This window comes from Sarcophilus harrisii, chromosome 1 (assembly GCF_902635505.1).
Source record: "Sarcophilus harrisii chromosome 1, mSarHar1.11, whole genome shotgun sequence".
Lineage (NCBI taxonomy): Eukaryota > Metazoa > Chordata > Mammalia > Dasyuromorphia > Dasyuridae > Sarcophilus > Sarcophilus harrisii.
Window position 1 is genome coordinate 695,799,047 of NC_045426.1, and position 23,459 is coordinate 695,822,505.

At 38.0% G+C, this 23,459-nt stretch overlaps 1 protein-coding gene across 4 annotated transcripts in view; it reads right to left on the reverse strand.

Annotated features, from left to right (window-relative positions):
• KSR2 (kinase suppressor of ras 2) overlaps window positions 1-23,459 on the reverse strand; it is a 559,738-nt gene that overhangs the window by 451,046 nt on the left and 85,233 nt on the right. For all 4 annotated transcript variants that reach the window (XM_031948680.1, XM_031948679.1, XM_031948681.1 and 1 more), the window contains exon 2: window positions 2,775-2,915. In XM_031948680.1, the coding sequence (XP_031804540.1) occupies window positions 2,775-2,915 (141 nt within the window). The remainder of the gene's footprint in view (window positions 1-2,774; window positions 2,916-23,459) is intronic.

The following is a 23,459-nucleotide window of genomic DNA, read 5'->3' on the forward strand; positions in this document are numbered from 1 at the left end:
ACTCAAAATGCTGTGTTCTTTTAGTGTTCTGAGATGCTGAGAAGTACTGACCCACAAGCTTCCTTTCTGTTCCTCAAGGATGACACTCTACTACCCAGCACTAATCCTCTCCCCATATGTCTGGAATAGCCCTTGGGTTTTTTTTCAAGCTCTGCCCAAATGACACCTAATACATTAGAACTTTTCTGATCTTCCCCCAATTATTAATGCCCCCCCCGTTAAATGTCATTTTATCTAATTCATATAATTTACTTTGTATAGGCTTATATATCTGATGTGTAGTCTCCCTACTTTGGAAAATAAGGTCCCTGAGAGCAGGGACCATTAATTTTTTGTCTTTGTATCACCAGCACCTAGGACAGAGCCTGACGTAGCAAATGCTCAATAAATATTTTTTGATCAGCAGATTAATTGGATGAAAGTTGCAGAGAGATAGATTTGGAGTCCATGTAAAGAAAAAAAATCCTTAAAATTACAGCTGTCCAAAGTAGAATAGGCTGACTGAAAAGCAATCAGCTCCTCCTCTTGGGGTCTTCAAACAAAGATTGGATAATGACTTGCTGAGGATTTTAGAGTGAGGATTCTGATTCAGGAATGAACCAAGCTAGATGGCATCTGAGATCCCTTGTAATCCTGAGATTCTGTGATTCAATAAAATGCCAGAAACAGAACTGGACACCAGGTCATTCTGACTCCAAATGAAATATTCTATTCACCAGGCCAAATTGCCTTCTCTGGGGGAGACAGGGCAGATTTCCATTCATGTGAAAGAAATTTGATCAATTCTTGAAAATACTCTTTCTTGAAGAAATCAACAATACCAAGAACCTACATTTGGATAGTACTTTAATGTTTATAAAGAGTTTTCATATATTGTGAAATTCAGTCTTCATGACAATCCTGGAAGGTGGATGTTATTATTATCCTTATTTTACAGATGAGGAAACTGCAGCTGCAAGGAGTTAACTGACTCAGAATCATCTAGGTTCCTAAATATTTGAAGCAGGATTCAAACCCGGGTCTTTGAGACTCTTGAGTGTGGAATTTTATCCACTGCACCACCTAGTTGTTATTTATTATTAATAATAATGTTTGCAATTATTAATAACAATAATGAGCCTTTTTATAGTGCTTCAAGTTTTGCAAAGCACTTTACAGATAAAATCACATTAGACCAACCACCTAACTGTGCCTCCCCCATCTTGTACTTGTGTACTCATTGTCCCCATTTTACAGATGAGGAAACTGAGGCAGAGATGAAGTGACTTATCCAGGCTCACACAGTTTGGAAGTACCTGAGATGGGATTTGAAATTATGCCCTGATCCCAGGCACAGTTCTTTGCAATGAGCCACCTAAATGCCCCTAGGAGAAATGCCTATCTAAATAAGATTTCCATCTAAATAAGAGATGATTTTTAATACACTTAGCTAGCAAGCTGCCTTACTAGAAGAGTGCTACAGATATAGCTGAAAGTTCAAAGCAGAGCAATACTGCTGGTGGTATACAGGGAATTCTGCTGAATGGGAAGTCAGGAGGTCAACCAGTCCTTTTCCTCTGAGTCTCATCTGTATGATGTGGCTAATGATCCCTTCCCTGCATCCCTCACTGTTGGGAACATTAAGTTGGGAAATAAAAAGTTCTGATGAGTGAAAGACATTATAGATAAAGGAACGTCTGGACTGGAATCACAGCCACATTGGAGGAAGGACATTAGCAAACTGAGAGGAAGATGTAGTCAGAATGGTGAAAGGTTGATCCCCTGCCATTTAAGCATGGATTAAGGAAACAGGGGAAGAGAAGAATCAGGGCAATTTTCTGAGTTCAAGAACTTGAAGGATCTGTGAGACAGAAGAGGACCTGAGCTAATTGGCCCCAGAGCACTGAGAATTCACAAGGAAGCCAATGGAGCCTAGAATCAGGAAAACCTTCCTTACAATGAAAGCTACAATCCAGGGACACCGAGTTCCCCTTCTCCAGGACTTTAAAGCAGAGATTGGATGGCCATTTGTCAGGCATGCTACAATAAGGGCTTGCTTTTAAAAACACAGTCACTAAAGTCTCTTCCAGCTCTGAATTCTATAATTTTTGGGGTATCCCCTCCAGCAACGTAAACCAAACTCATCAGCAGCTTTTCATTATGTGTCCCATAAATTTAAAAAGAAGGCTTCTCTACTACAATGGAAATCATTTGAGGACAGGGACTGTTTCATTTTGCCTTTGTATCCCCAGTTGCTTGGTATACAGAAGGAAGTAAATAAATGCTTATTAATTGCTTTCTTTCCAGATTTTTTTGCCTCTGAATAACTACACACAGATTTAGCTATTTAAAAATTAATTCTTTGAACATGAAAATCCATGAAACAAAGATCTTAAATCTATCCCTATTTTATTTTCCTCATATATTCCTTTCTGTTCCTCAAGGATGACACTCTACTACCCAGCACTAATCCTCTCCCCATATGTCTGGAATAGCCCTTGGGTTTTTTCCAAGCTCTGCCCAAATGACACCTAATACATTAGAACTGTTCTGATCTTCCCCCAATTACTAATGTTCCCCCCGCCCCATTAAATGTCATTTTATCTAATTCATATAATTTACTTTGTATAGGCTTATATATCTGGCTTCCATGTTCTAGTCGGTCACAGTCCTTTGGGATCCTTGCTCTTCCACTGTATTTACTATGTGTCCTAGCCTTGTATCAGCTCACCTTTGAAAAACATGTCACATTCGTAAGCATTGTGTGTGGTGGAAAATGAGAGATCGGTTTTTACCTCCATGACTTCCTTTCGCACATCCACAATTCGGAACCAGTGCTGAAGCTGGGGGAAGCCTTCGAGCTTGGCATTGCGCTCCTGGAGGGCCACTTTCCGTTTGCAGGACAGCTGGCGGCTGAAGTACTTAACCAGCTTGCTCTGTGGGGAGAGAAGAGATAACATAATGGACCGAAGAAGGCATTTCTTCCTCAGCAATCTATACAAAATCACAGGATTTCAGAGCAAGGATGGGTTTCATTGGTCTTCCTTTCCAACCTATAGAGAAATAAGGATTCCAAATATGACATGAGCAACAAGTGATTGTCCAGTCTGTTCTGAAAGGTCTCAAGGAAAGGGAACTATCATCTTCCTTTCAAAGTTTGACTATCTCTGGTGATTGGGAAGGTTTTTTTTCTGAAATTAAGCCTCAGTTTACCTCTCTGTTACATTTCCCCCATTGTTCCTGTTTTTTTTTTTTGCCTTCTTGTGCAATTCTTTATTACTCATCTATGTGATCATCTTCCAAATAATCAAAGACTCCTCTCATGTCCTTTATGCTCCCTTTTTACCCTGGGAAACTTCACCTTCTGATTCCTCATTCTATGACTTTATATGGTTCCATACCCCATCTCATGCTGTCAAGCCTGGTGGCTCCAACTACATTTATTCAGAATTCACAATAATCTCGGTTCCTTAGTTGGAAAAATGACCTACCTTGTGACTTTATAAGTGACTATTACATAATGTGTAGACTTACATATTGTAATTTGTCACTAAAAATATCTTTGGATAAAAATAGAAAAGCTGATCGGTAAAGTATTCTAGACAAGCAAAAATTGAAAGGAAATGTATACCACAGTCCAGAGTTTGATAAAACCCAAAATTCAAAGTATTGGGAGAAAGTATTCATTATTCAAATGGTGCAGTGTATAGAGCACCTGGACTAGAGGCAAGGAGATTCATCTTTCTGAGTTCAAATCTAGTCTCAGATATGTATTATCTATGTGATCCTGTGCAAATTATTTAATTTTATTTCTTCAATTTCATCATCTGGAAAATGAGCTAGAGAAGGAAATGGCAAACAACTCCAGTATCTTTGCCAAGAAAAACCCAAATATGATCACAAAGAGTCAGACAACAACAATATTCTTTATTCAACAAGCTTTCCTGAGAAGACTGAAAAGTGGGGGGAAAATATGTTTGGATAGACATCTAATGCCATACTCAAATTACTGGACCAATGATGTCATGATTATGATTATAAGTATTCCTTCCCATAGTGCCAGATCCTATCCATTTTGGCCTGACCAACCTGGGAACCAACCTGGATCCTTGGTGGCCCAAGTTGGCTTTTAAGTCCCATCCAAAATCCTACATTCTACAGTAAGCCTTCCCAATCCCTCTTAATTTGAGCTCCTTCCTTTTGTTGATTGCCTTTAATTAATTTTGACTGTAGCTCGTTTATGTACAGTTGCTTGCATTTTTATTTCCACTATTAGACTGGTAGTTCCTTGAGGGCAAGAACTGTCATTTGCCTTTCTATACATCCCCAACATTTACCACAGTATCATAATGTACTTACCATAGTGAACAAGACTGAACCTAATGGAGGGTTGAGGGGGACAGCCAAAAATAACCAGGATAAAAAGGAAATAAAGTTTCTTTACTTAAATGAAGAAAATAAACAGCATAAATCTAGAGCCTTGGAAAAGGTAAGCAATTATCAATTCCTCAAATAGTTCACATGCTTAGATTCAGTCAATAAGCATTTATTAAGTACCTCCCATGTGCCAGGCTCTGTGCCAAACATTGGATATACAAAAAAGGTAAAAGGTGGTTCCTGCCCTCAAAGAGCTCACAAATGAATGAGGGAGACAACAAGCAAGATCTCTTAGGGATAAATCACTGGTAATCAGTGAGAAGGAAGGCACTAGATGTAATCAACATGGTAAAAAAAATACTCTTTACTAAAGTTTAAATACAAGTCAGTAAAATGTTTTATTGTTATTTTAGCAAACCATGAAGTAGAGAGGTCAAATGAATTCCTCTGACATCCAAGTACTCTCTGTCTAGTGATTCATGTGGCATAAAATGAGGATGCCAAGTACATGAATTATAAACTGTTACTAAGTACAAGTTTCCATACAAAATGATAAAATATAGCACACAGTTCTCAAACATGGATTTGCAATATCTTACAGTTTGGTACTGGGAAAAGGAAGACAGTGGTAATGGTGGAAACAAAATAAAAGGTCTTCTAAACAGAACTGGGAGGAGAGCATGGAGGAAAGCATGGATGAGAGGTTGTCCAAAGGGAGATTGTTTCGATAATGGAGTAATCCATGCTGGAAGAAGAAAAATACAAGGTCCCTCTCTCTTTGTCTCCTTGAAGAGGGAATGTGTTTGTCATAGTGAGAGCTCTCTCCATCTTTCAATTTTCCTAGAAAATCCAGATCACATGACTTCAAATACAGGGTTCTTATCATTACAGCACATTGTCTTTAGTATAGAATGCAAGCTCAGAATTTTTAGAAGGTATCCAGTCCAACCAATACCTGAATGAATATCTCCTCCCCAACACTCACAACAAGTGAGCAATATGGGCTGTGCTTAATGACCTCCAATGAAGAAAAGCCCACTACCATCCATTCTATTTTGGGGAAACTTTGAAAATAGCTAGAATTTATGTAGCACTTTAAGTTCATGAAGCATTTTTATATATGTAAAATTTACATAAGTATAACTTCTATGCCTCTAAAAACAAGAGATTACGTGAGTAAAATTTACAGAATGTTTTATGTTATTATCTTAAGACATTTATAAAAGTGTTAGATGGAATAGGGTAAGCACAAATTCCTAAGGCATTTAATTGCTGACCATGTTCCAAGCTTCTATTGAACTCAAGCAACATATGTTATCCAATTTCATCCTCATTATAACCATGTGAGGTAGGTACTTTATTATCCCCATTTTATAGATGAAGAAACTGAAGCTAGGAGAACCTGTAATTTGTCCAGAGTCACGAATCTAATAAGTGTTTGAGGCAACATTTGAACTAAGGTCTTCTTGATTCAAAGTCCAATGGTCTATTTGTGATCTAGCTGCCTCTATGTATTAGGAAGTTTTCTGGGGACCAAACCTCAATTTGTCCTTTTGTAATATTGATTCTTCTCTGAGAAGGAATCCTGTTTTGTTTCTAGCATAAAGTCTTATATATATCATGAAATCGTAGAACTGAAGTGTGGGAAGGGACTTTGGTGACCATCTGTTCTGATACTTATCTGAACAAGAATCCTCAGTATATCATGAATGACAAATGGCCATGCAGTCATTGCTTAGAACCCTCCAAGGGCAACACTCAGAAAAGCAAAATTACACTGAGTTATACCTCAGGAAGCTAGATGGCACTATAATGCATAGAGCATTGAGCTTGGAATCAAGAAGACTCATCATCTTGAGTTTAAATACAAATTCAGATACTTACTACCTATGTGACCCTAGGCAAGTCACTTCACTCTGTTCGTCTCAGTTTCATTATCTGTGAAATGAGCTGGAGAAGAAAATTTAAAATATTCCAGTATTTTTGCCAAGAAAATCCCAAATTGGGTCACAAAGAGTTGGACACGACTGAAATGACTAAATAGCAAATGAATTACACCTAGCAAGTGCTGAATAATAAATGTTAGTTAAATTTAATTGAATTTTCCACCTCTACAGTCTCCATCAGGCCTCTAAATAATTAGAAAGAGACAGTATATCAAAGTTTGACTATCTTTATGTTTTATCCAGTTTAACTTCTATGTATTTTATATTATTATATATTATATATAACATAGAAGTTAATATATTTTATCTAAGATCCCATTCAAAGTTATTGTTCTTTCTCAGATTGTCAAGTGGGGACACAGAGACAGAGATGAGCAGGCATTTACTGATCCTCCAATGTAACCATTCTCCCAGGAAAAAAAAATAGTTACCTTAAAAACTGTCTATAGGGAGACTATACTGATATTTTCCTCCTATTCCATGCAATTTATTCACCTATCTATTTATTCAATGAATATGTATCCATTGTGTGCCATGAAATGAGTTGGGGCTGGGGATATACAGACTAAAAGGAAATATTCCCTACCCTCAAGAAGTTTGGTTTCTATTGGGGAAAACAGCATGGACACTAAAAATAAATATTAAATACATGCAAAGTATCACAGAATTTTATGACATAAGGTGACCGTGTCCAATCTATCCAAGTAGACTGACAATCTTTTCTGAGGTTGGGGGAGAGGACTAACACCTAGAGGGAATCAGGATGCACTTCCTATAGGAAGTAACTCTTAAGCTTAACTTTGCAATGAGCACAGGATTCTCTGAGGAGGTCAAGGTGAGAAGAGAGTAAGAAGAAAAAATAAAGAAAAAGATACTGATCTGTCTTTCTAGTAAGTAATGACTGTGAGACAAGAAGGGATCAGAAACCAACACGTGGCCAAGGTCAGAGATACAGGATAAACCATCCTGAAGTCAATGGATCACTAAGAAATCATCCATCAGCTAAAATCCAAAAGGCAGAGCTGAAAGGCCTGGACAATGGAGGAAGCTGGACTGATAAGGTGTCCCTAAACCTTTTACTGTCAAAGACCTCTTTGGCAGTCTTGGGATGCCTATATTACTGACTGACTATATTCATAACTGAAGAAAATGCTAAATTTCCGTTAGAAGTCAGTGAAAATAACTACATAAACTTTTCCCATCCCAAGGTCATGGATTCCCTGAAATCTATCCATGAACCCCTTAGGGATCTGCAGACCCCAGGATAAGAACCTTATCCCTAAGGGATTGGATTATCCCTAAGGTTCATTTCTGCTCTGTTAATCTATGAATCTATGAACAGAAGATATCAATTCCCCATTTCCATTGTCTCAGCATCTTCCCTCTGACCAATCAGCAAAGGGCAAGAGTGGGGTCACTTCACCAGCCAGTGGGCATCAATCAATGGAGAAAAAACCCAGGCCAACAGGAAGAAACAAGGCTGCCAAGGATAGCCCATGGTTACCAAGAAGTTACATCTAGTTTATGTATCAAAGTCAGGGGTTATAAGCAAGTCAAATCAAACAAACATTACTACTGGGCTTATATCCCAAAGAGATATGAAAGAAGGGAAAGGAACCTGTACGTGCAAAAATGTTTGTGGCAGCCCTTTTCATAGTGGCCAGAAACCAGAAACTGAGTGGATGCCCATCAGTGGAGAATGGTTGGGGAAATTGTGGTATATGGATGTTATGGAATATTATTGTTCTGTAAGAAATGACCAACAGGATGAATACAGAGAGGATTGGCGAGACTTACAGGAACTGATGCTGAATGAAATGAGCAGGACCAGGAGATTATTATACACGGCAACAACAATACTATATGAGGATCAATTCTGATGGACGTGGCTATCTTCGGCAACGAGAGGATCCAATTCAGTTCCAATTGATCAATGAAGAACAGAACCAGCTATACCCAGAGAAAGTAGAGAAAGAACACTGGGAAATGAGTGTAAACTGTTTACATTTTTGTTTTTCTTCCCAGGTTATTTTTACCTTCTGAATCTGATTTTTCTTGTACAACAAGAGAACTGTATAAATATGTATATTAATATTGTATTTAAGATATACTTTAACATGTTTAATATGTATGAGACTGCCTGCCATCTAGGGGAGAGGGTAGGGGGGAAGGAAGGGAAAAGTTGGAACAGAAGGTTTTGCAAGAGTCAGTGTTGAAAAATTACCCATGCATATGTTCTGTCAATAAAAAGCTATAATAAAAATAAATAAATGAATGAATGAATAAGTAAATAAATAAATAAGATTAAACAAACATTTAAGTACTTTCTATGTGCTAAGTTCTAATTGCACCAGGTAAATACTCAAGTGGCCCTTGAGAGCAGCTAGTGAGGTAAGAAAGGCTGAATTTTATTTCTAGGTTTAAGCAAATTAGTAGTGGTGGTGGTAGCAGTGGTGGTGGTAGCAACAATGGTAATATATTAAGAGACTGATGATACAGAGGACAGAGGACTGGGTCTGGAAGCAAAAAGACATGAGTTCAAATACAGTTTCAGAGACTTATTAGCTGTGTGATCCCAGCAAAGTCACTCAACCACTCTCTGCCTTGGTTTCCTTTTCTGTAAAAATGGAGATAACAATAGCAACTACCTTCCAGCTTTGTTGTGAGGCTCAAAAGTGATCATATTTTTAAGTGATATGTAAATGCTAATTATTATCATCATCATAAATAGCTCAGTGTACCAGAGTTTTCAAATATATAAAGAAAATATTTCCCTCACAATTCCCCTGTGAGGTCAGCACTACCAAAATTATTACCTCTACTTAACAAATGAGGAACCTGAAACTCAGATAGCTTAAATGACTTTCCTAAAGTCAGACAGTAAATAGCAGAACCAAAATAAGAAACTGGTCTCCTGACTCTAAACCCTGTTCTTTTTTATACCAAGCCTGATATGCTTTCCTTCTTTACCTTCGCCTTTTAGAATTTCTAACTCCCTTCGAAGCCTTCTTTGGTTACCACTTCTTCCATGAAGCCCTCTCTGATCCCCTCAGTTCCTAGTCTATAGTGTTCAACTATGTCTGATTCTTAGTGAGCTCATTTGGAATTTTCTTGGCAAAGATACCATAGTGGTTTACCATTTCCTTTTCCAGATCATTTTTACAGTTGAAGAAACTGAAGCAAACAGGATAAAGTGACTTGCCCAGTGTCACAGAGTGAGTACGAGTAAGTGCCTCAGGCTGGATTTGAATTCAAGAAGATGAGTCTTCTATACTCCAGACCTGGCACTCTATCCACTGCCACCTGGCTGCCTCTCAGCTATTGGTACTACACCTAAAATAACTTTTAATTTTTTTCTGTCCACATGTTTCTCCCAATAGACATTAACCTCTTTAACTCAGATGGACTTTTGTTTTGTTTTGTGGTCTTAGGTCAGCACCCAAAATAGTGCCCAATCTAGAATATATTCTACCATGAAGAAACTCCCTCCACCAAATCAATTAGCCATCTGTTGTACAGCTTATAATCTTAGAAAATTGCCTGGAACTAGGAACTGAGTTTATACCCATCAGTTGGAGAATGGCTGAATAAGTTATAGTATATGAATGTTATGAAATATTATTGTTCTATAAGAAACGATCATCAGAATCATTTCAGAAAGGCCTGGAGAGACTTACACGAACTGAAGCTAAGTAAAGTGAGTAGAACCAAGAGAATATTGTACACAAAAACAAGATTATGTGATGGTCAATTCTGATGGACATGGCTCTTTTCAGTAGCAAGGTAATTCAAGCCACTTCCAATGGACTTGTGATGGAGAGAGCCATCTGCATCCAGACAAAATCTATGGGGACTGAGTGTGGATCACAATATAGTATTTTTATTTTTGCTGTTGCTGCTGTTGTTTATTTGCTTTTTGTTTTCTTTCTTATTTTTTTCCTTTTCAATCTGATTTTTCTTGTGCAGGATGATAAATGTGGAAATATGTATAGCAGAATTGTATATGTTTAACATATATTGGATTATCTGCTGTCTAGGGGAGGGGTGAAGAGGAAGGGAGGGAGAAATTTTTGGAATACAAGGTTTTGCAAGGGTGAATGTTGAAAAATATTTTGTATATATTTTGAAAATAAAAAGCTATTATTTAAAAATATTAAAAAGAAAAAAGAAACTTGCCTAGGAATATCAAAAGTTTAAGGAACTTTCCTAGAATCAGAAAGCTAATAATATCACGAAGCCAGATTTTCTTAGCTACAAGACAGGCTTCCCTAGACTGCTTTTAGAAGCCTGGAACGCATTAGGCACTTAATAATTGCTTGTTGGTTTGCTGGGTTTTTTCCACTCTGCCACCCTGCCTCAAAATCCAATCCCAGAACTGAGCTCTATTTATTATTCCTATCACTTTCTAAGCCAAAATATCCTTCTCTAGCAGCTACTACCTTATATGTGCTGTCTCCCCCATTAAACTAGAAGCTCCTTAAGGACAGGTCTGTCTCAATTTTCTATTGTATCCCCTGAGCTGAGCACAATAAGACATATAATAAACACTTCAATCTTTTTTCCCATTTATTCTTTCATTTAGCCAATGGAATATGGAAGATGAAGAAACCAAGGAGAACATTTTATTTTTTTTTCCTGAGGCAATTGGGGTTAAGTGACTTGCCTGCGGTCACACAGGTAGGAAGTATTAAGTATCTAAGGTCAGATTTGAACTCAGCTCCTCCTGACTTCAGGGCTGGTGCTCTATCCACTGCACCACTAGCTGCCCCCAAAGAGAACATTTTCAAAATGAAACAATTAGCTGGAGCTGAATTTCACGGATGCCATATGAAGGATATTAGAATAATGGTCTGGATTAGAAATCAAACCCCAAATTTGTTTATTAAGTCCACACTTACACTATTAGACCTTGATTTCCTGCTCTGACAAATAAAGGACAGGGAAAAGTGAACTAAATCACCCAGTGGGTCTCTTTCAGCTCCAGCTTTATGATTCTGTAGTCCTAATGGTAGCCCTGGAAGTTCAGGTGCCATCATCCCCTTACAAAGAGAAACTGAGGTCCAGGGAGAAGAAGTGATTTACCCAATTTACACAGGCGGTAAGCCCCAGAGATGAGATTTGAACAGAAGTCCTCAGGGCTATTTCTGATGTACAACTCGACCTCTCCTTCCTTGCTAAGGCTGTATTTGGACCTGATAGAGATCTCAGAATTGTGTCTCCAGGCTGGGTCCTATTTATCTGGGTCTCTCTCCCCTAAAACTGAAGTTTCCCAATTGACCATAAGGTGGCAGAAGAGCCCTTTCCATAGTGGATGGAAAATTTTCCAATCCATCAAGGGCCGGCATCTTCCACTGCTCATTACTGGACTTTGTATTAACATGAGAGTAAATTTAGCTGCATAATCAAGAAAAAATTTAACTGGCAGTACATGTGACAGAACTAAAAATAGGCCCTCTTAAAGCCCCTGACACAAGGTGGGGAAATTTTCTCTCATGACCTAAACCAAGATAATAACAGTCATCATAACAAGCACAATAATAAGCACGTATTAGAGATCTAGCTTCGAGCCCTAACTCCAACTGTATTAGCCACATGCCCTTGAGTAGCTTAACCTCTCAGTGCCCAGGTAATAATAACATATTATTATTATGGATATATTGCATATATATTATTATATTATCTGTAAAATGGAAAAACTAAGGCTGAGAGGGGTTAAGTGATTTATCAAGTAAATTGATAATTGATAAAAAGTAATTTATCTGTAAAATGGGTGATAATAACAGCACCTACCTCCTCAGTTGTTGTGAGGATCAAATGAGATAATATGTGTAAGCACTTTGCAATCCTTAAACTATTGTGTAAATGCTAGCTAGAATTAGCAGTTGTCATAAAGAACTGAATTCAAATCCTCCCTCAAACCCTATGTGAATCGAAGCAAATCTGCTTCAGTTTCCTCATCTATAAAATGGGGATAATAAGAGCATCTACCTCTAAAGGTTCTAAGGATAAAAGGAAATCTTACTAAAGCACCAAGCACGTTTTAAAGTACTATATAAAGATTGGGTATTATCATTATTATCATCATCATCATCATTAAACAAATGTTTTACTCAAAACCCTCCTGGGCAGTAAATAGTACAAGTATTGTTAATATCTCTGTATTACAGATAATGAAACTGAGGCTCAAAGTGGGGTGGAGTGACTTGCCCAGAATAGGATTTCACAGCTAGACCCCACTGGACCTGAGAATCAGTACTAAAGGTCCAACCAAAAATGGCTGGGTCAGCATCACAGAATCATACAAATTTTCAAGGTGGAGGGGGTCAAAAGCCACTGGATCCAAAGAGTACCTGAATAAAAAATCACCTCTATACCATACTCAATTAATGAACATCCAGCCTTTATTTGAAAAGCTCCAGTGGGGCTGATTTGGGAGTTTAGAGGAAGGAGGAATCCTACCACCTCCTGAGGCAGTAGATTTCAATTGGACACCATGGACAGCTCCAGTGACTAGGAAGTGCTTCTTTCTATCCAATTCAACTCTGCTTCTTTGCAGTGGTCACCCACTAAGCCCTCTGGGGCCAACCAGAAGTAGGCTACAACCTCTGGACTCACCAGCCTGTCCATGTCCTCCTTGAAATTTTCTCAACAACATAGCCACAAGCGGTGGCTAATATCCAAGTTGCTGGCAAGTATCCCTTCTATAATAAACCACAATTATGTTTTATTTTTAATTTCCTTATGGAGAATCTCTCTCTCTACATCATTGACCTACTACTGCAAATTTTAGGCTCTGAGGCTGAGCAAAAGACACATTCTTAATGACAGATCTTCAGATACTTGAAGGCAGCCAGCTATGATCGATTTTTGCTTTTCTAGATGTAAGATCCCTAGTTCCTTCAGGTATATGAAAGTCAAAATACAGAGGAGTTGGTATTGTTTCCCAGGGTCAAACAAGCAAAAGGTCTGGTGAATCTAGGATCTCAATCAAGGTGAATATTCCTTTCAATTTATCTTCTGCAATTCTAGTTCTCATGATTTCCACTCAACGTAACAGGGGGCCTTCCCTGCATTCTCTCAATGTTAGCAAGATGCCAGTGGAACATTTGGACTATCACTCTTGCCTCAGAGAATGCCCATTGGTCCTACCTGCCAGTTAACAGTAGCTTGCAAACAGCATGCCATCTGGCTCTTACTACTAGAAAATTGTCCCACAGTCCTCATCCTACAAGATAAAAATTAATATGGGGCTAACTAAGACAATCCTCACTTCTCTTCACACTGGAGGTCTTGCCCATTTCTGGCTTTTTTTTTACCAAGGGTGTGGCCCAGCCTGGCCTGGGTACCTCCAAATGAGAACCCAGTGGGTATCAGTTACCAAACACTTGAGATGGGAATAAAATAGCGGGATCTTGCAGCCAGGGTTCCTGCAGTCAGGGGCCCAGAGCTACCCAGAGGTTGCCAGGGCAACCGTTGTCAGAACATCCAGCTTTCTGGCAGAGGCCAGCTGACAGCCACTACCAGCAAAGGGGGGATGGATAGGGAAGCACTCACTCTGATCGCAACTAGCTCATTTGCATCTACATGCAAATTTGATTCTGCACTAGGGAACCCATGAGAAACAACAGCAGTTCACATTTCTGGAGGGCTCTGGATCACAGGAGTCTATAGGGTCAGATAATCAGATATTACTGTTCTTCATTTTACAGCTGGGGAAACTGAGGCTGGGCACAGTTTGGTACTAGAGTCACACAGTTAATAAGGTTCTGGGGATTCATACCCAGGATTTTCTGAATCCAAAACCAACACTAGATGCCACATTGCCTTTTTGAATTTTCTAATGGAAAAGACATTAAATCAGAAGGTAGGAGATCGCATTTCTAGCTTTGACTCTGCCACTGTCAATAGTCTTATATGTTCTTTAATCCTTATTTTTTCTGTCTAGAGATTAGTTCCCTTACAACATTTGCCTTTTGTTTTCTCTATTCTAAAGTCATTCATAGTAGTGACATTATATTTCTTAAGACCTCTCCCAGAGCTGATGTTTTACACACACACACACACACACACACACACACAGAGAGAGAGAGAGAGAAATTGAGAGAGAAATTGAGAGAGAGACAGAGACACAGAGACACAGAGAGACAGACACAGAGAAAGAGAGACAGAAAGACAGAGAGAATGAGATTCAGAGACAGAAACAGACAGACAGAGACAGAGATTCAGAGACAGAGACAGAGAAAGACAGAGAGAAAGAACTTGATATCCTAAATTCTAAAGTTTCTTCCACATCTACCCTTCTCTGTTCTAAGAAATCTTTTAGTTGTGACAATGTATAATAGCTCTGATATTCTCTAAGTATCCCCTCCAACCTTATACATTCCCATTTCTAAGACACCTCTTAGATCAAACATTTTATGTTCTCAGGACTAACCAAGTTTTACACTTGCTATTATTATTTATAATAATAACAACAACAATAATAATAACTCATTCATATAGTATAATCAAGTTTAATATCTAATGTCATAGCCTTGCAACTCAAGAAAGCAAAAACAGGAAGTAATATTTGGACCAGACCAGATACTATCCTAGAAAGTCCGTGCTGGGCGCCCTCCCTTTCTGAGGGTACTGAGGGATGGATATCTGATAGAGGCATGGATGTCACATGCTCAGAAAAAAATCATGAAGATCCCTGCAAGGTCCTAAGAAGGCAACTGACAAAACCTCAGTAACTATCATTTCATTGGCCCCCATTATTATTTCTGAGAAAGATCTTTGGGAGAATGGTGTTCTCATGTTCGGAAGGCATGTTTGCCCGTGGTATGAGAAGTGATTGGGCAGATTTTTTTTTTGAGAAACAGCATGGCGTGATGATAAAGTGTTATCCATGAAGCAAGGAGGACATGGATTCAAGTCCTGACTGATTCAGTGGCAGTATGAATCTGGGCAGGTCACTTCATATCCCAGAGCTCTAGGCAATTCTCTAATGTAAGTGGTGAAGGGAAAAGTGCCATCCTGCATTGGTGGAGGGAGTTTTCTCATTTAGGAGTTTTCTCTTCCTTTCTTTCCTTCTTTCTTTCCCTCTTTCTTCCTTTTTTCTGTCCTTTTCTCCTTTCTTTCCTTTTTCCTTCCATTCTTTTCTTCTTTCTCCTTTTCTTTCTTTCCTTCTTTCCAATAAGTGAATTGTCCAAGATCATACAGCTAGTGTCTAAGGCAGATTTGAATTCAGCTCCTCCTCACTCCAGGGCTAGCTCTCTTTCCACCACATCACTTAGCTGCCCCATTTTTTTTCTTTTTTGGGAGGACGGAGGCAATTGAGGTTAAATGACTTACTCAGGGTCAGTAAGTATCTAAGGCAAGATTTGAATTCAGGTACTCCTGACTCCAGGACCAATACCCTATCTATTGCTTCATTTAGCTGCCCAACTGGGAGTTCTTGAAGCCAATGACATTACAGTTCCAATTTCTATCCCTATTCCATTTTTAAAATTAAAGACCTTTCAAAGATTAATTTTATTTAGGAAAGAATAGACATAATACATTTTTTAATTAACATTCTTTATCACTTTGTACAAATCAAGATACATTCAACAGAAAACAGAATATTAATACAATTGTTACATTAGATGAAGTTTTTGCCATTTCTTCATTTTTACAGTAACCTGACTGACTGAAAGGTATAGCAGTTACAAGACCTCATTACATTTCTTGTTGGACATATAAAAAAATCATACAGGTTTCCCTGAAAGATATTAATAATTCCAATAACTTTGCTTGATGACCTTCTGACTATTAACATCAATGGAGACATCCAATAGGAGGCCACATGCTCCGCAGGTATTCTCACACACCATGAAGAATATGTACAACACAGAGGACAAACAGAAGGGAGATTCTCTATAAATAACAAGGTTCTCCGTAATCTCCTGTTTTGGCTGATTGCATCAAGCCCTGGAACATTGCAAAGCCTGGAATATCACAAAGCCATAATCATTTCAAAAAATGGGCAATCTATTTACAGAGGAAAAATGAAAAGGATGAAAATGCGTGTTTTCCAGACTATGATAGAAAATCAGATGAACAGACTATAGAACTAATGTATAAATATTGAACAGTTAAAACAGACGGACCAGCAAATGGGATCAGAGATTAAGAGGGGGACAAAAGAAGGCTAGATGGTGTTTTGGAAACTGCACATTTCTTTTAATGACCTCAAACTCCTCTCTGAAACAAAAGTACAACTGTTTAACCCCAATATTTTTCAAGAGATGCGATGTGGTGAATCATATAATACCAAAACCTCCAAAGAATCAAAATTACAAGCCCCAGGGTGATGGGGAAATGCACAGTGAGTAGGGATAGATCACAGCACATTCCCAGTGTTAATACTTAATCAATAGCTGGTCCCAGAAATACTGCTATTAGTCCTATTCCCCAAAGAGATCAAAAAAGAAAAGGACTCAGATATACAAAAATATTTCTAGCAGCATATATCATGGTAGCAAAAAATTGGATCCTGGCCGATTCTTTTTGTACAGCAAAATAACTGTTTGGATATGTATACATATATTGTATTTAACTTATACGTTAACATATTTAACATGTATTGGTCAACCTGCCATCTGGGGGAGGGGGTGGGGGGGAAGGAAGGGAAAGTTGGAACAAAAGGTTTGGCAATTGTCAATGCTGAAAAATTACTCATGCACATAACTTGTAAATAAAAATCTATAATAAAAAAATTAAAAATGAAAAAAAAGAATTGGAGAGTGGGGCAGTACTCATCAATTGGGGAACGGTTGAATGAGTTATGCTTAAATAGTGTTCTGTAAGAAATTATAATCAATCAACATTCATTAAATACCTACTATGTGCACTGATCTATGCTAAGTGCAAGGCATATAATAAGAGAGAGGACACAGCACTTGCTTTCAAGGAGCTCACAATCTAATAGAATGAACAAGAAAGCAAAAATTATATATACATACTGATTGTATTATACAAGATAAAAAGGAAGCAATTAGCAGAAAGGAAACATTAGAATTAAGAGGAGTTGGGAAAGGCTTCTTATAGGGATAAAGGAGTTTTTAGTTGGGATTTAAAAGAAACCAGAAAATGCAGTAGGTGGAGTTGAGGGTGGAAAGCTTTCCAGGGATGGAAGACAGCCAGAGAAAATGCTTGGAGTTGAAAGATGGAGTACCTTGTTCATGGAATAACAAGGAAGCCAACATCACTAGTCCAAAGAATATTGTTGGGAAATAAGGTGTAAGCTGACTAAAAAAAAGGGAGGGAGCTAGGTCATCAAAGGCTTTGAATGCCAAACACATGATTTTTGTATTCGCTTCTGGAAGTGATAGAGAGCCACTGGAGTTTATTGAGAAAGGAGTAATATGATGGGATGTGCACTTTAGGAAAGTCACTTTGATAACCAAATAGAGGATGGATTGGAATGGGCAGAGACTTGAGAAAAGCAGACTCCCCAGCAGAGTATTTCAGTAATCTAGGTATGAGATGATTGTCTGAACTAGAATGGTTGAAATGATAAAAAGAATGGTTTCAAAGAAGCATAAGGAGACTTGTATAAACTGACGCAAAGTTAAGTGAATAAAACCAGAACAGCAATTTACACAATAATAATATGATAAGGACAAACAACTCTGGAAGAAAGACTAACCACAGTTCCAGAGGACTGAAGGTGAAACATGCTCTCTGCTTCCAAGTGATAGACTCAAAGGGTATATCAAGGCATGTTTTTGGCTTTGTTTTGTTTTGTTGGATATGGCTAATGAGGAATTGTTTTGCTTGTCTGTACATATTTATAATGGGATTTGCTTTTCTTTATTTCCCGGTGGAAAAAAGGGTGAGAAAGGAGGGTTAGAATTTGAAACTGAAAATTGATTTAAAAATGTTTGTGTGCAAAATGTTTGTGGAAGCCTTTTGTAATGGCAAGAAATTGGAAACTGAGTGGATGCCCATCAGTTGGAGAATGGCTAAATAAATTATGGGATATGGACATTATAGAATATTATTGTTCTATAAGAAATGATCAGGAGGATGATTTTAGAGAAGCCTGGAGAGACTTAAATGAACTGAAGCAAAGTGAAAAAAACAGAACTAAGAGATCACTGGACACAGCGGCAACAACAAGATTATATAATGATCAATTCTGATGGATGTGGTTCTTTTCAACAGTGAAATGATTTAGGTCAGTTCCAAAATCTTGTGATGAAGAGAGAAACACACAGAAAGAGAACTGTGGGAACTGAGTGTGGATCACCACATAGCATTTTCACTCTTTTTGTGGTTTGTCTGCATTTTATTTTCTTTTTCATTTTTTTTCCTTTTTGATTTGATTTTTCTTGTGTAGCAAAATAATTGTATAAACATGTATGCCTATATTGGATTTAACATATATTTTTACCATGTTTAATATATATTGTATTACTTGCCATCTAGGAGAGGAGGTGGGAGGAAAGAGGAGAAAATTTGAAAATTATCCATGCATGTTTTCAAAATAAAAAGCTTTAATAAAAATGTAATAATAAAAAAATACAATAAAATACATGTTTGATCATGTGTTGTAGAAATTATGGGATTATATTTCTTGGTTGTTTTTTTTAGGCAATTGGGGTTAAGTGACTTGCCCAGGATCACACAACTAGGAAGTGTTAAATATCTGAGGCCAGATTTGAACTCAGTCTGACTTCAGGGCCACTGAGCCACCTGGCTGACTCAGTTTTTTAAAAGAAAGGCAAGATGTGTAGTGTAGAGAACTCTCAGAAACTGGGAGTCAGGGGAGTGGGTACTAATCCTACCTCAAATTCCTTAAGATTGTGGACAAGTCACTTAAGCTTTTTTATCTATCTAATCTATAAAATAGGGATAATAATCACACTTCCTACTTTACAAGGACATTACTATTTCATGGTTCCATGATGTCACCATTGTGGGAATCTGTCCATCAGTACAGACTGTAACTTTTCTATCATCTAATAGGAAATCCCAAAGAATTACCTGAGCATTTGCCTATGGACACACAGCAAATAAGGGGACAGGGTAGGATTTGAAGCAAAGTCCTTTTTGCTTTATTCTATATGCAACCACTATGCCTTCTGGGAAGTTTCACAAATTTTACCATCACTATAGAAATGAGAATTAATGCCTAAAACATCTTGATAACACATGGTGATTTTTTTAAAGTCACTCTCTGTCCTTATTTAAAGAGACAAACTAATTAGATTATAGAGGGTTTCCCCTTCTTTGAAAGCATCCAAGACAGCTCCCCTCAAGCATGGGCAGATGCTATAATGTCTCAATAACACAACATAGAGAACTCAAGATAAATCATTTGTGAAGACTAAAATCAGAACTACTCCTTTCTTTGCTGACACACCAGTTCTCTTGCCTAGACTTTCTGAAGATAGACTGGAATGCAAGAAAATGGATCTGTATTTAGGGGGAGAAGTGAGGAATCAGTGGCAATACAGTCACTTTTCAAGGTGGGTATAAGTGCCCAGATGGCCCAAGAGGAGAATTTCCTAGCTCTTGAGTTCCTGGATTTTTTTATCTTTTTATTTTCTTCTTTTGAGCACAAGTTAGAGATTGGAGATCTCAGAATGGATTTTCCTGGCCCAAGAGATGGCAACAGCTGGAGTAATGATAGCTTTTCTACAGAAACACCTGGCAATGATGAGCATATGAATATACATTCTGCCATTCATAAACTCAAAATTTCTGTGTAGAAGCATAGGGAAAGGGGGCGGGGTGGATTACTAGCTAGTGTGACCCCAAAACCTAGCTTTCTAGATAGAGAAATTGAAATACTTGGGTAATACTTCTTGAATATCCCAAATTCAAGAATTTCCAAATTTAAGAGTTCAGGAACCAAACCTTCTGGAGAGAGAAAAGGGCTTTTCTTGATATAATGCATTCCTTGGAGAAAGACTGTCATCCAGGGTTATTCATAGGCTTCTAATCAGAACGTAAAGCTAGAAGATTAGTTCCATATCCAATACTTATCCAGTGGAAGAGTGGAAAAACCATGTGTGTGTGGCGTGAGCTTCATTACCTTGAATGTTTTCAGGAGAACAAGAGACATCTTTTACCCATATTAGAGTTACTCTGCATAAGAACAATGTTTTGAGTATATTAGACTTTCCTGGAGTAACTTGAATTGGGGGCAATAAGCCAAAAAGAGATATTAACCTCCTCAGGAGATGAGGCTTCTGGGATTGACCGTGACGCATGTGAGCTCAAAGTCATAGGGAGCCCCTAAGTCAGAGAGTGCATTTGAAAGCAATTAAGTGAATCTTATTTTTTTAATATTCCACATGATGATGTATTCACTAATTCACACTGAACCAAGTCCCACTAAGCCAAAATTGGGGATATTTTGTTTGAAATAAAATCAGAAAATAAAATGGGAATTGTGGGAATTTTTTCCTTGGAGAATCAAAAACTCGAGGTATCATTATTATAACTATTGACAAGTATTTAAGGGACTGACATAAAAGAGGGATAGGATTAAACTTGGTCTCCTTGACCACAAAAGGCAAAACCAGGAGCCATGGGTGGAAATTTCAAACATAAATTTAATATAAAGAGAAAAATTCCTTGCCATGAACTGTTTGGTTTTATGGGGTTTATCCCCAGGTCCTCCCGTCGCACCTAGTATCTAGCAGGCCTTTAATAAATGCTTTGGGATTGATCACAAATTCTTTTTGTTATAAAGCTTTTTTATTTTCAAAACATACACACAGATAATTTGACAACATTGACCCTTGGATAGCCTTGTGTTTCAGATTTTCTCCTCCTTTCCCATCTTTCCTCCCCAGATGGCAAGCAATTCAATATTTGTTAAACATGTTAAAATATATGTAAACTCCAATACATATAAACATTTTATAAAATTCTCTTGCTGCACAAGAGAAATCAGATCAAAAAAAGAAAGTAAATGAGTAAGAAAACAAAATGCAAGTGAACAACAACAAAGCGTGAGAATGTTATGTTGTGGTTCACACTCAGTTCCCACAGTCCTCTCTCTGGGTGTAGATGGCTCCCTTCATCACAAGATCATTGGAAATGGCATCAGTCATCTTGTTGTTGGAAAGAGTCATGTTCATCAGAATTGATTGTCATTTATAATGATGTCATCATGTACAAAGCTCTCCTGGTCCTGATCATTTCACTTAGGATCAGTTCATGTAAGTCTCTTCAGGCCTTTCTAAAATCACCCTCCTGTTGATCACATATTCTTGAGGCATACCTCTCTAGTAGCCCTAAATTCCCAAATCCTACAACCCAGCCTTTTATTCACAGAAGGGAGAATTTCCTGGGCAGAGAGAAAGGAGATGACATTGGATATGGTTCCTCAAAAAGACCATCAATAATATGAACCTCCACTTTTTCTTATCTTCCTCTCTTCTTAACTCCTTTTAATCTGACTTCCAACAGTATCATTCCACCAAAACTGCTCTCTCCAAAGTTATCAATGGTCTTAGGTGCCCAACTCAGTGATCTTTTCTCAATTCTCTTTCTCCTTGACCTCTCTCTGGTCCTTAATGCTGTTGATCATTCTATCCTCCTTGATACTCTCTAGCTTTTTGGGACAGTAGTCTCTCTCTCTCTCTCCTAGTTCTCTTCCAACTTCTCTGACCATGCCTTCTCTGTCTACTTTGCTAGATCCTCCTCCTGATCATAGCCTCTAAGTAAGGTATAATTATAGAGATCTCTCAGGGTTTCATCCTAAGCTTTTCTTCCCTTCTCCTTTTATATCACTTCATTTGATGAGCTCCCAAAGATTTAATTACCATTCTATGCTACTGATTCTCAAATGACCTCTCCTAACCCAATCTCTCTTCCATCTTTCAATCTCTCATGTCCAACTTTCTTTTAGACTTCTTAAACTGAATGTGTAGTAGATGTCTTAAACTCAATAAACTTCTTATCTTTACCCCTAAACCTTCCACTTTCTACATTCTCCATGACTATTGAGGGCAACACTACCCTCCCAGGGCCCAGGCTCCCAATCTAGGAATCATCCTGGATTCCTCACTACCTCTCATCTCCCAGATCAAAGTTGTTGCCAACTCTATTGATCTCAAATTTGCTATATCTCCTCAATATAATTCATAAGAAATCCAAAAAATGTATAAAAATACATTTATAGACAGAAAAAAGAAAACATTTTTAAAGTTAAAAAAAAGCTTTGCAACATCTCTTGAGTATTGCTCCCTCTCTCCTCTGACACTGCCCTCACCCAGGTGTAGACCTCCATCACTTCACATTACAACAACTGTATTAGCCTGATGGTAGATCTGCCTTCCTCAAGTTTCTCTCCACTCTTATCAATTCTCCATTTAACTATTGAAGTGATTTTCCTAAATCCATCATGTCACCCCCTTCTCAGTAAACTCCATTGGCTCCCTGACACCTTCTGCAACACAAAATGTTGTTTGTCTTCAGAGCCCTTCAGAACCTAGCTCCCTCCTACTTTTCCAATCTTCTTATACCCTTTTCTACAATATATAATCTTCTTTTCCTTTATTAAAGCTTTTTATTTTTCAAAACATATGCGTGGACAATTCTTCAACACTAACCTTCGCAAAACTTTGTGTTCCAATTTTCCCTCCTTCCCCCACCACCTCCCCTAGATGGCAAAGAGTCCAATATATGTTAAACATGGTAGAAATACAATATATAATCTTGAATCCAGTGAAAGCAGTCTTCTGGCTATTCCACAAATAAGACCCTTCTTCTCTCCTCTCTAGACAATTTTTCCTAGTTGTTTCCCAATCCCATGCTCGGAATGGTTTCCCCCCTCAATTCCACCTATAGATTTCCCCAGTCTCCTTTAAGAACCAACCAAAATTACTTAAAGGAAGTCTTCCTCCACCCCTCTTAATTTTAGTGTCTTCCCCTTTGTTAATTATTTTCTTTTCATCATGTATATAACTTGCTTTCTCTGTGTGTGTATGTGTTTGCACAATGTCTCCCCTAGCAGATTACAAGTTCCTTAAGGACAGGGACTGTCTTTTGCCTCTTTTTCTATCCCCAGTGCTCAGCCTTAGTAGATGCTTAATAAATGTTGCTTGATTTTGTGCTCTAGTTGACCTAGTTCTAAAAATTGAGGCAGGAGAGAATGCTCATTATACCAGG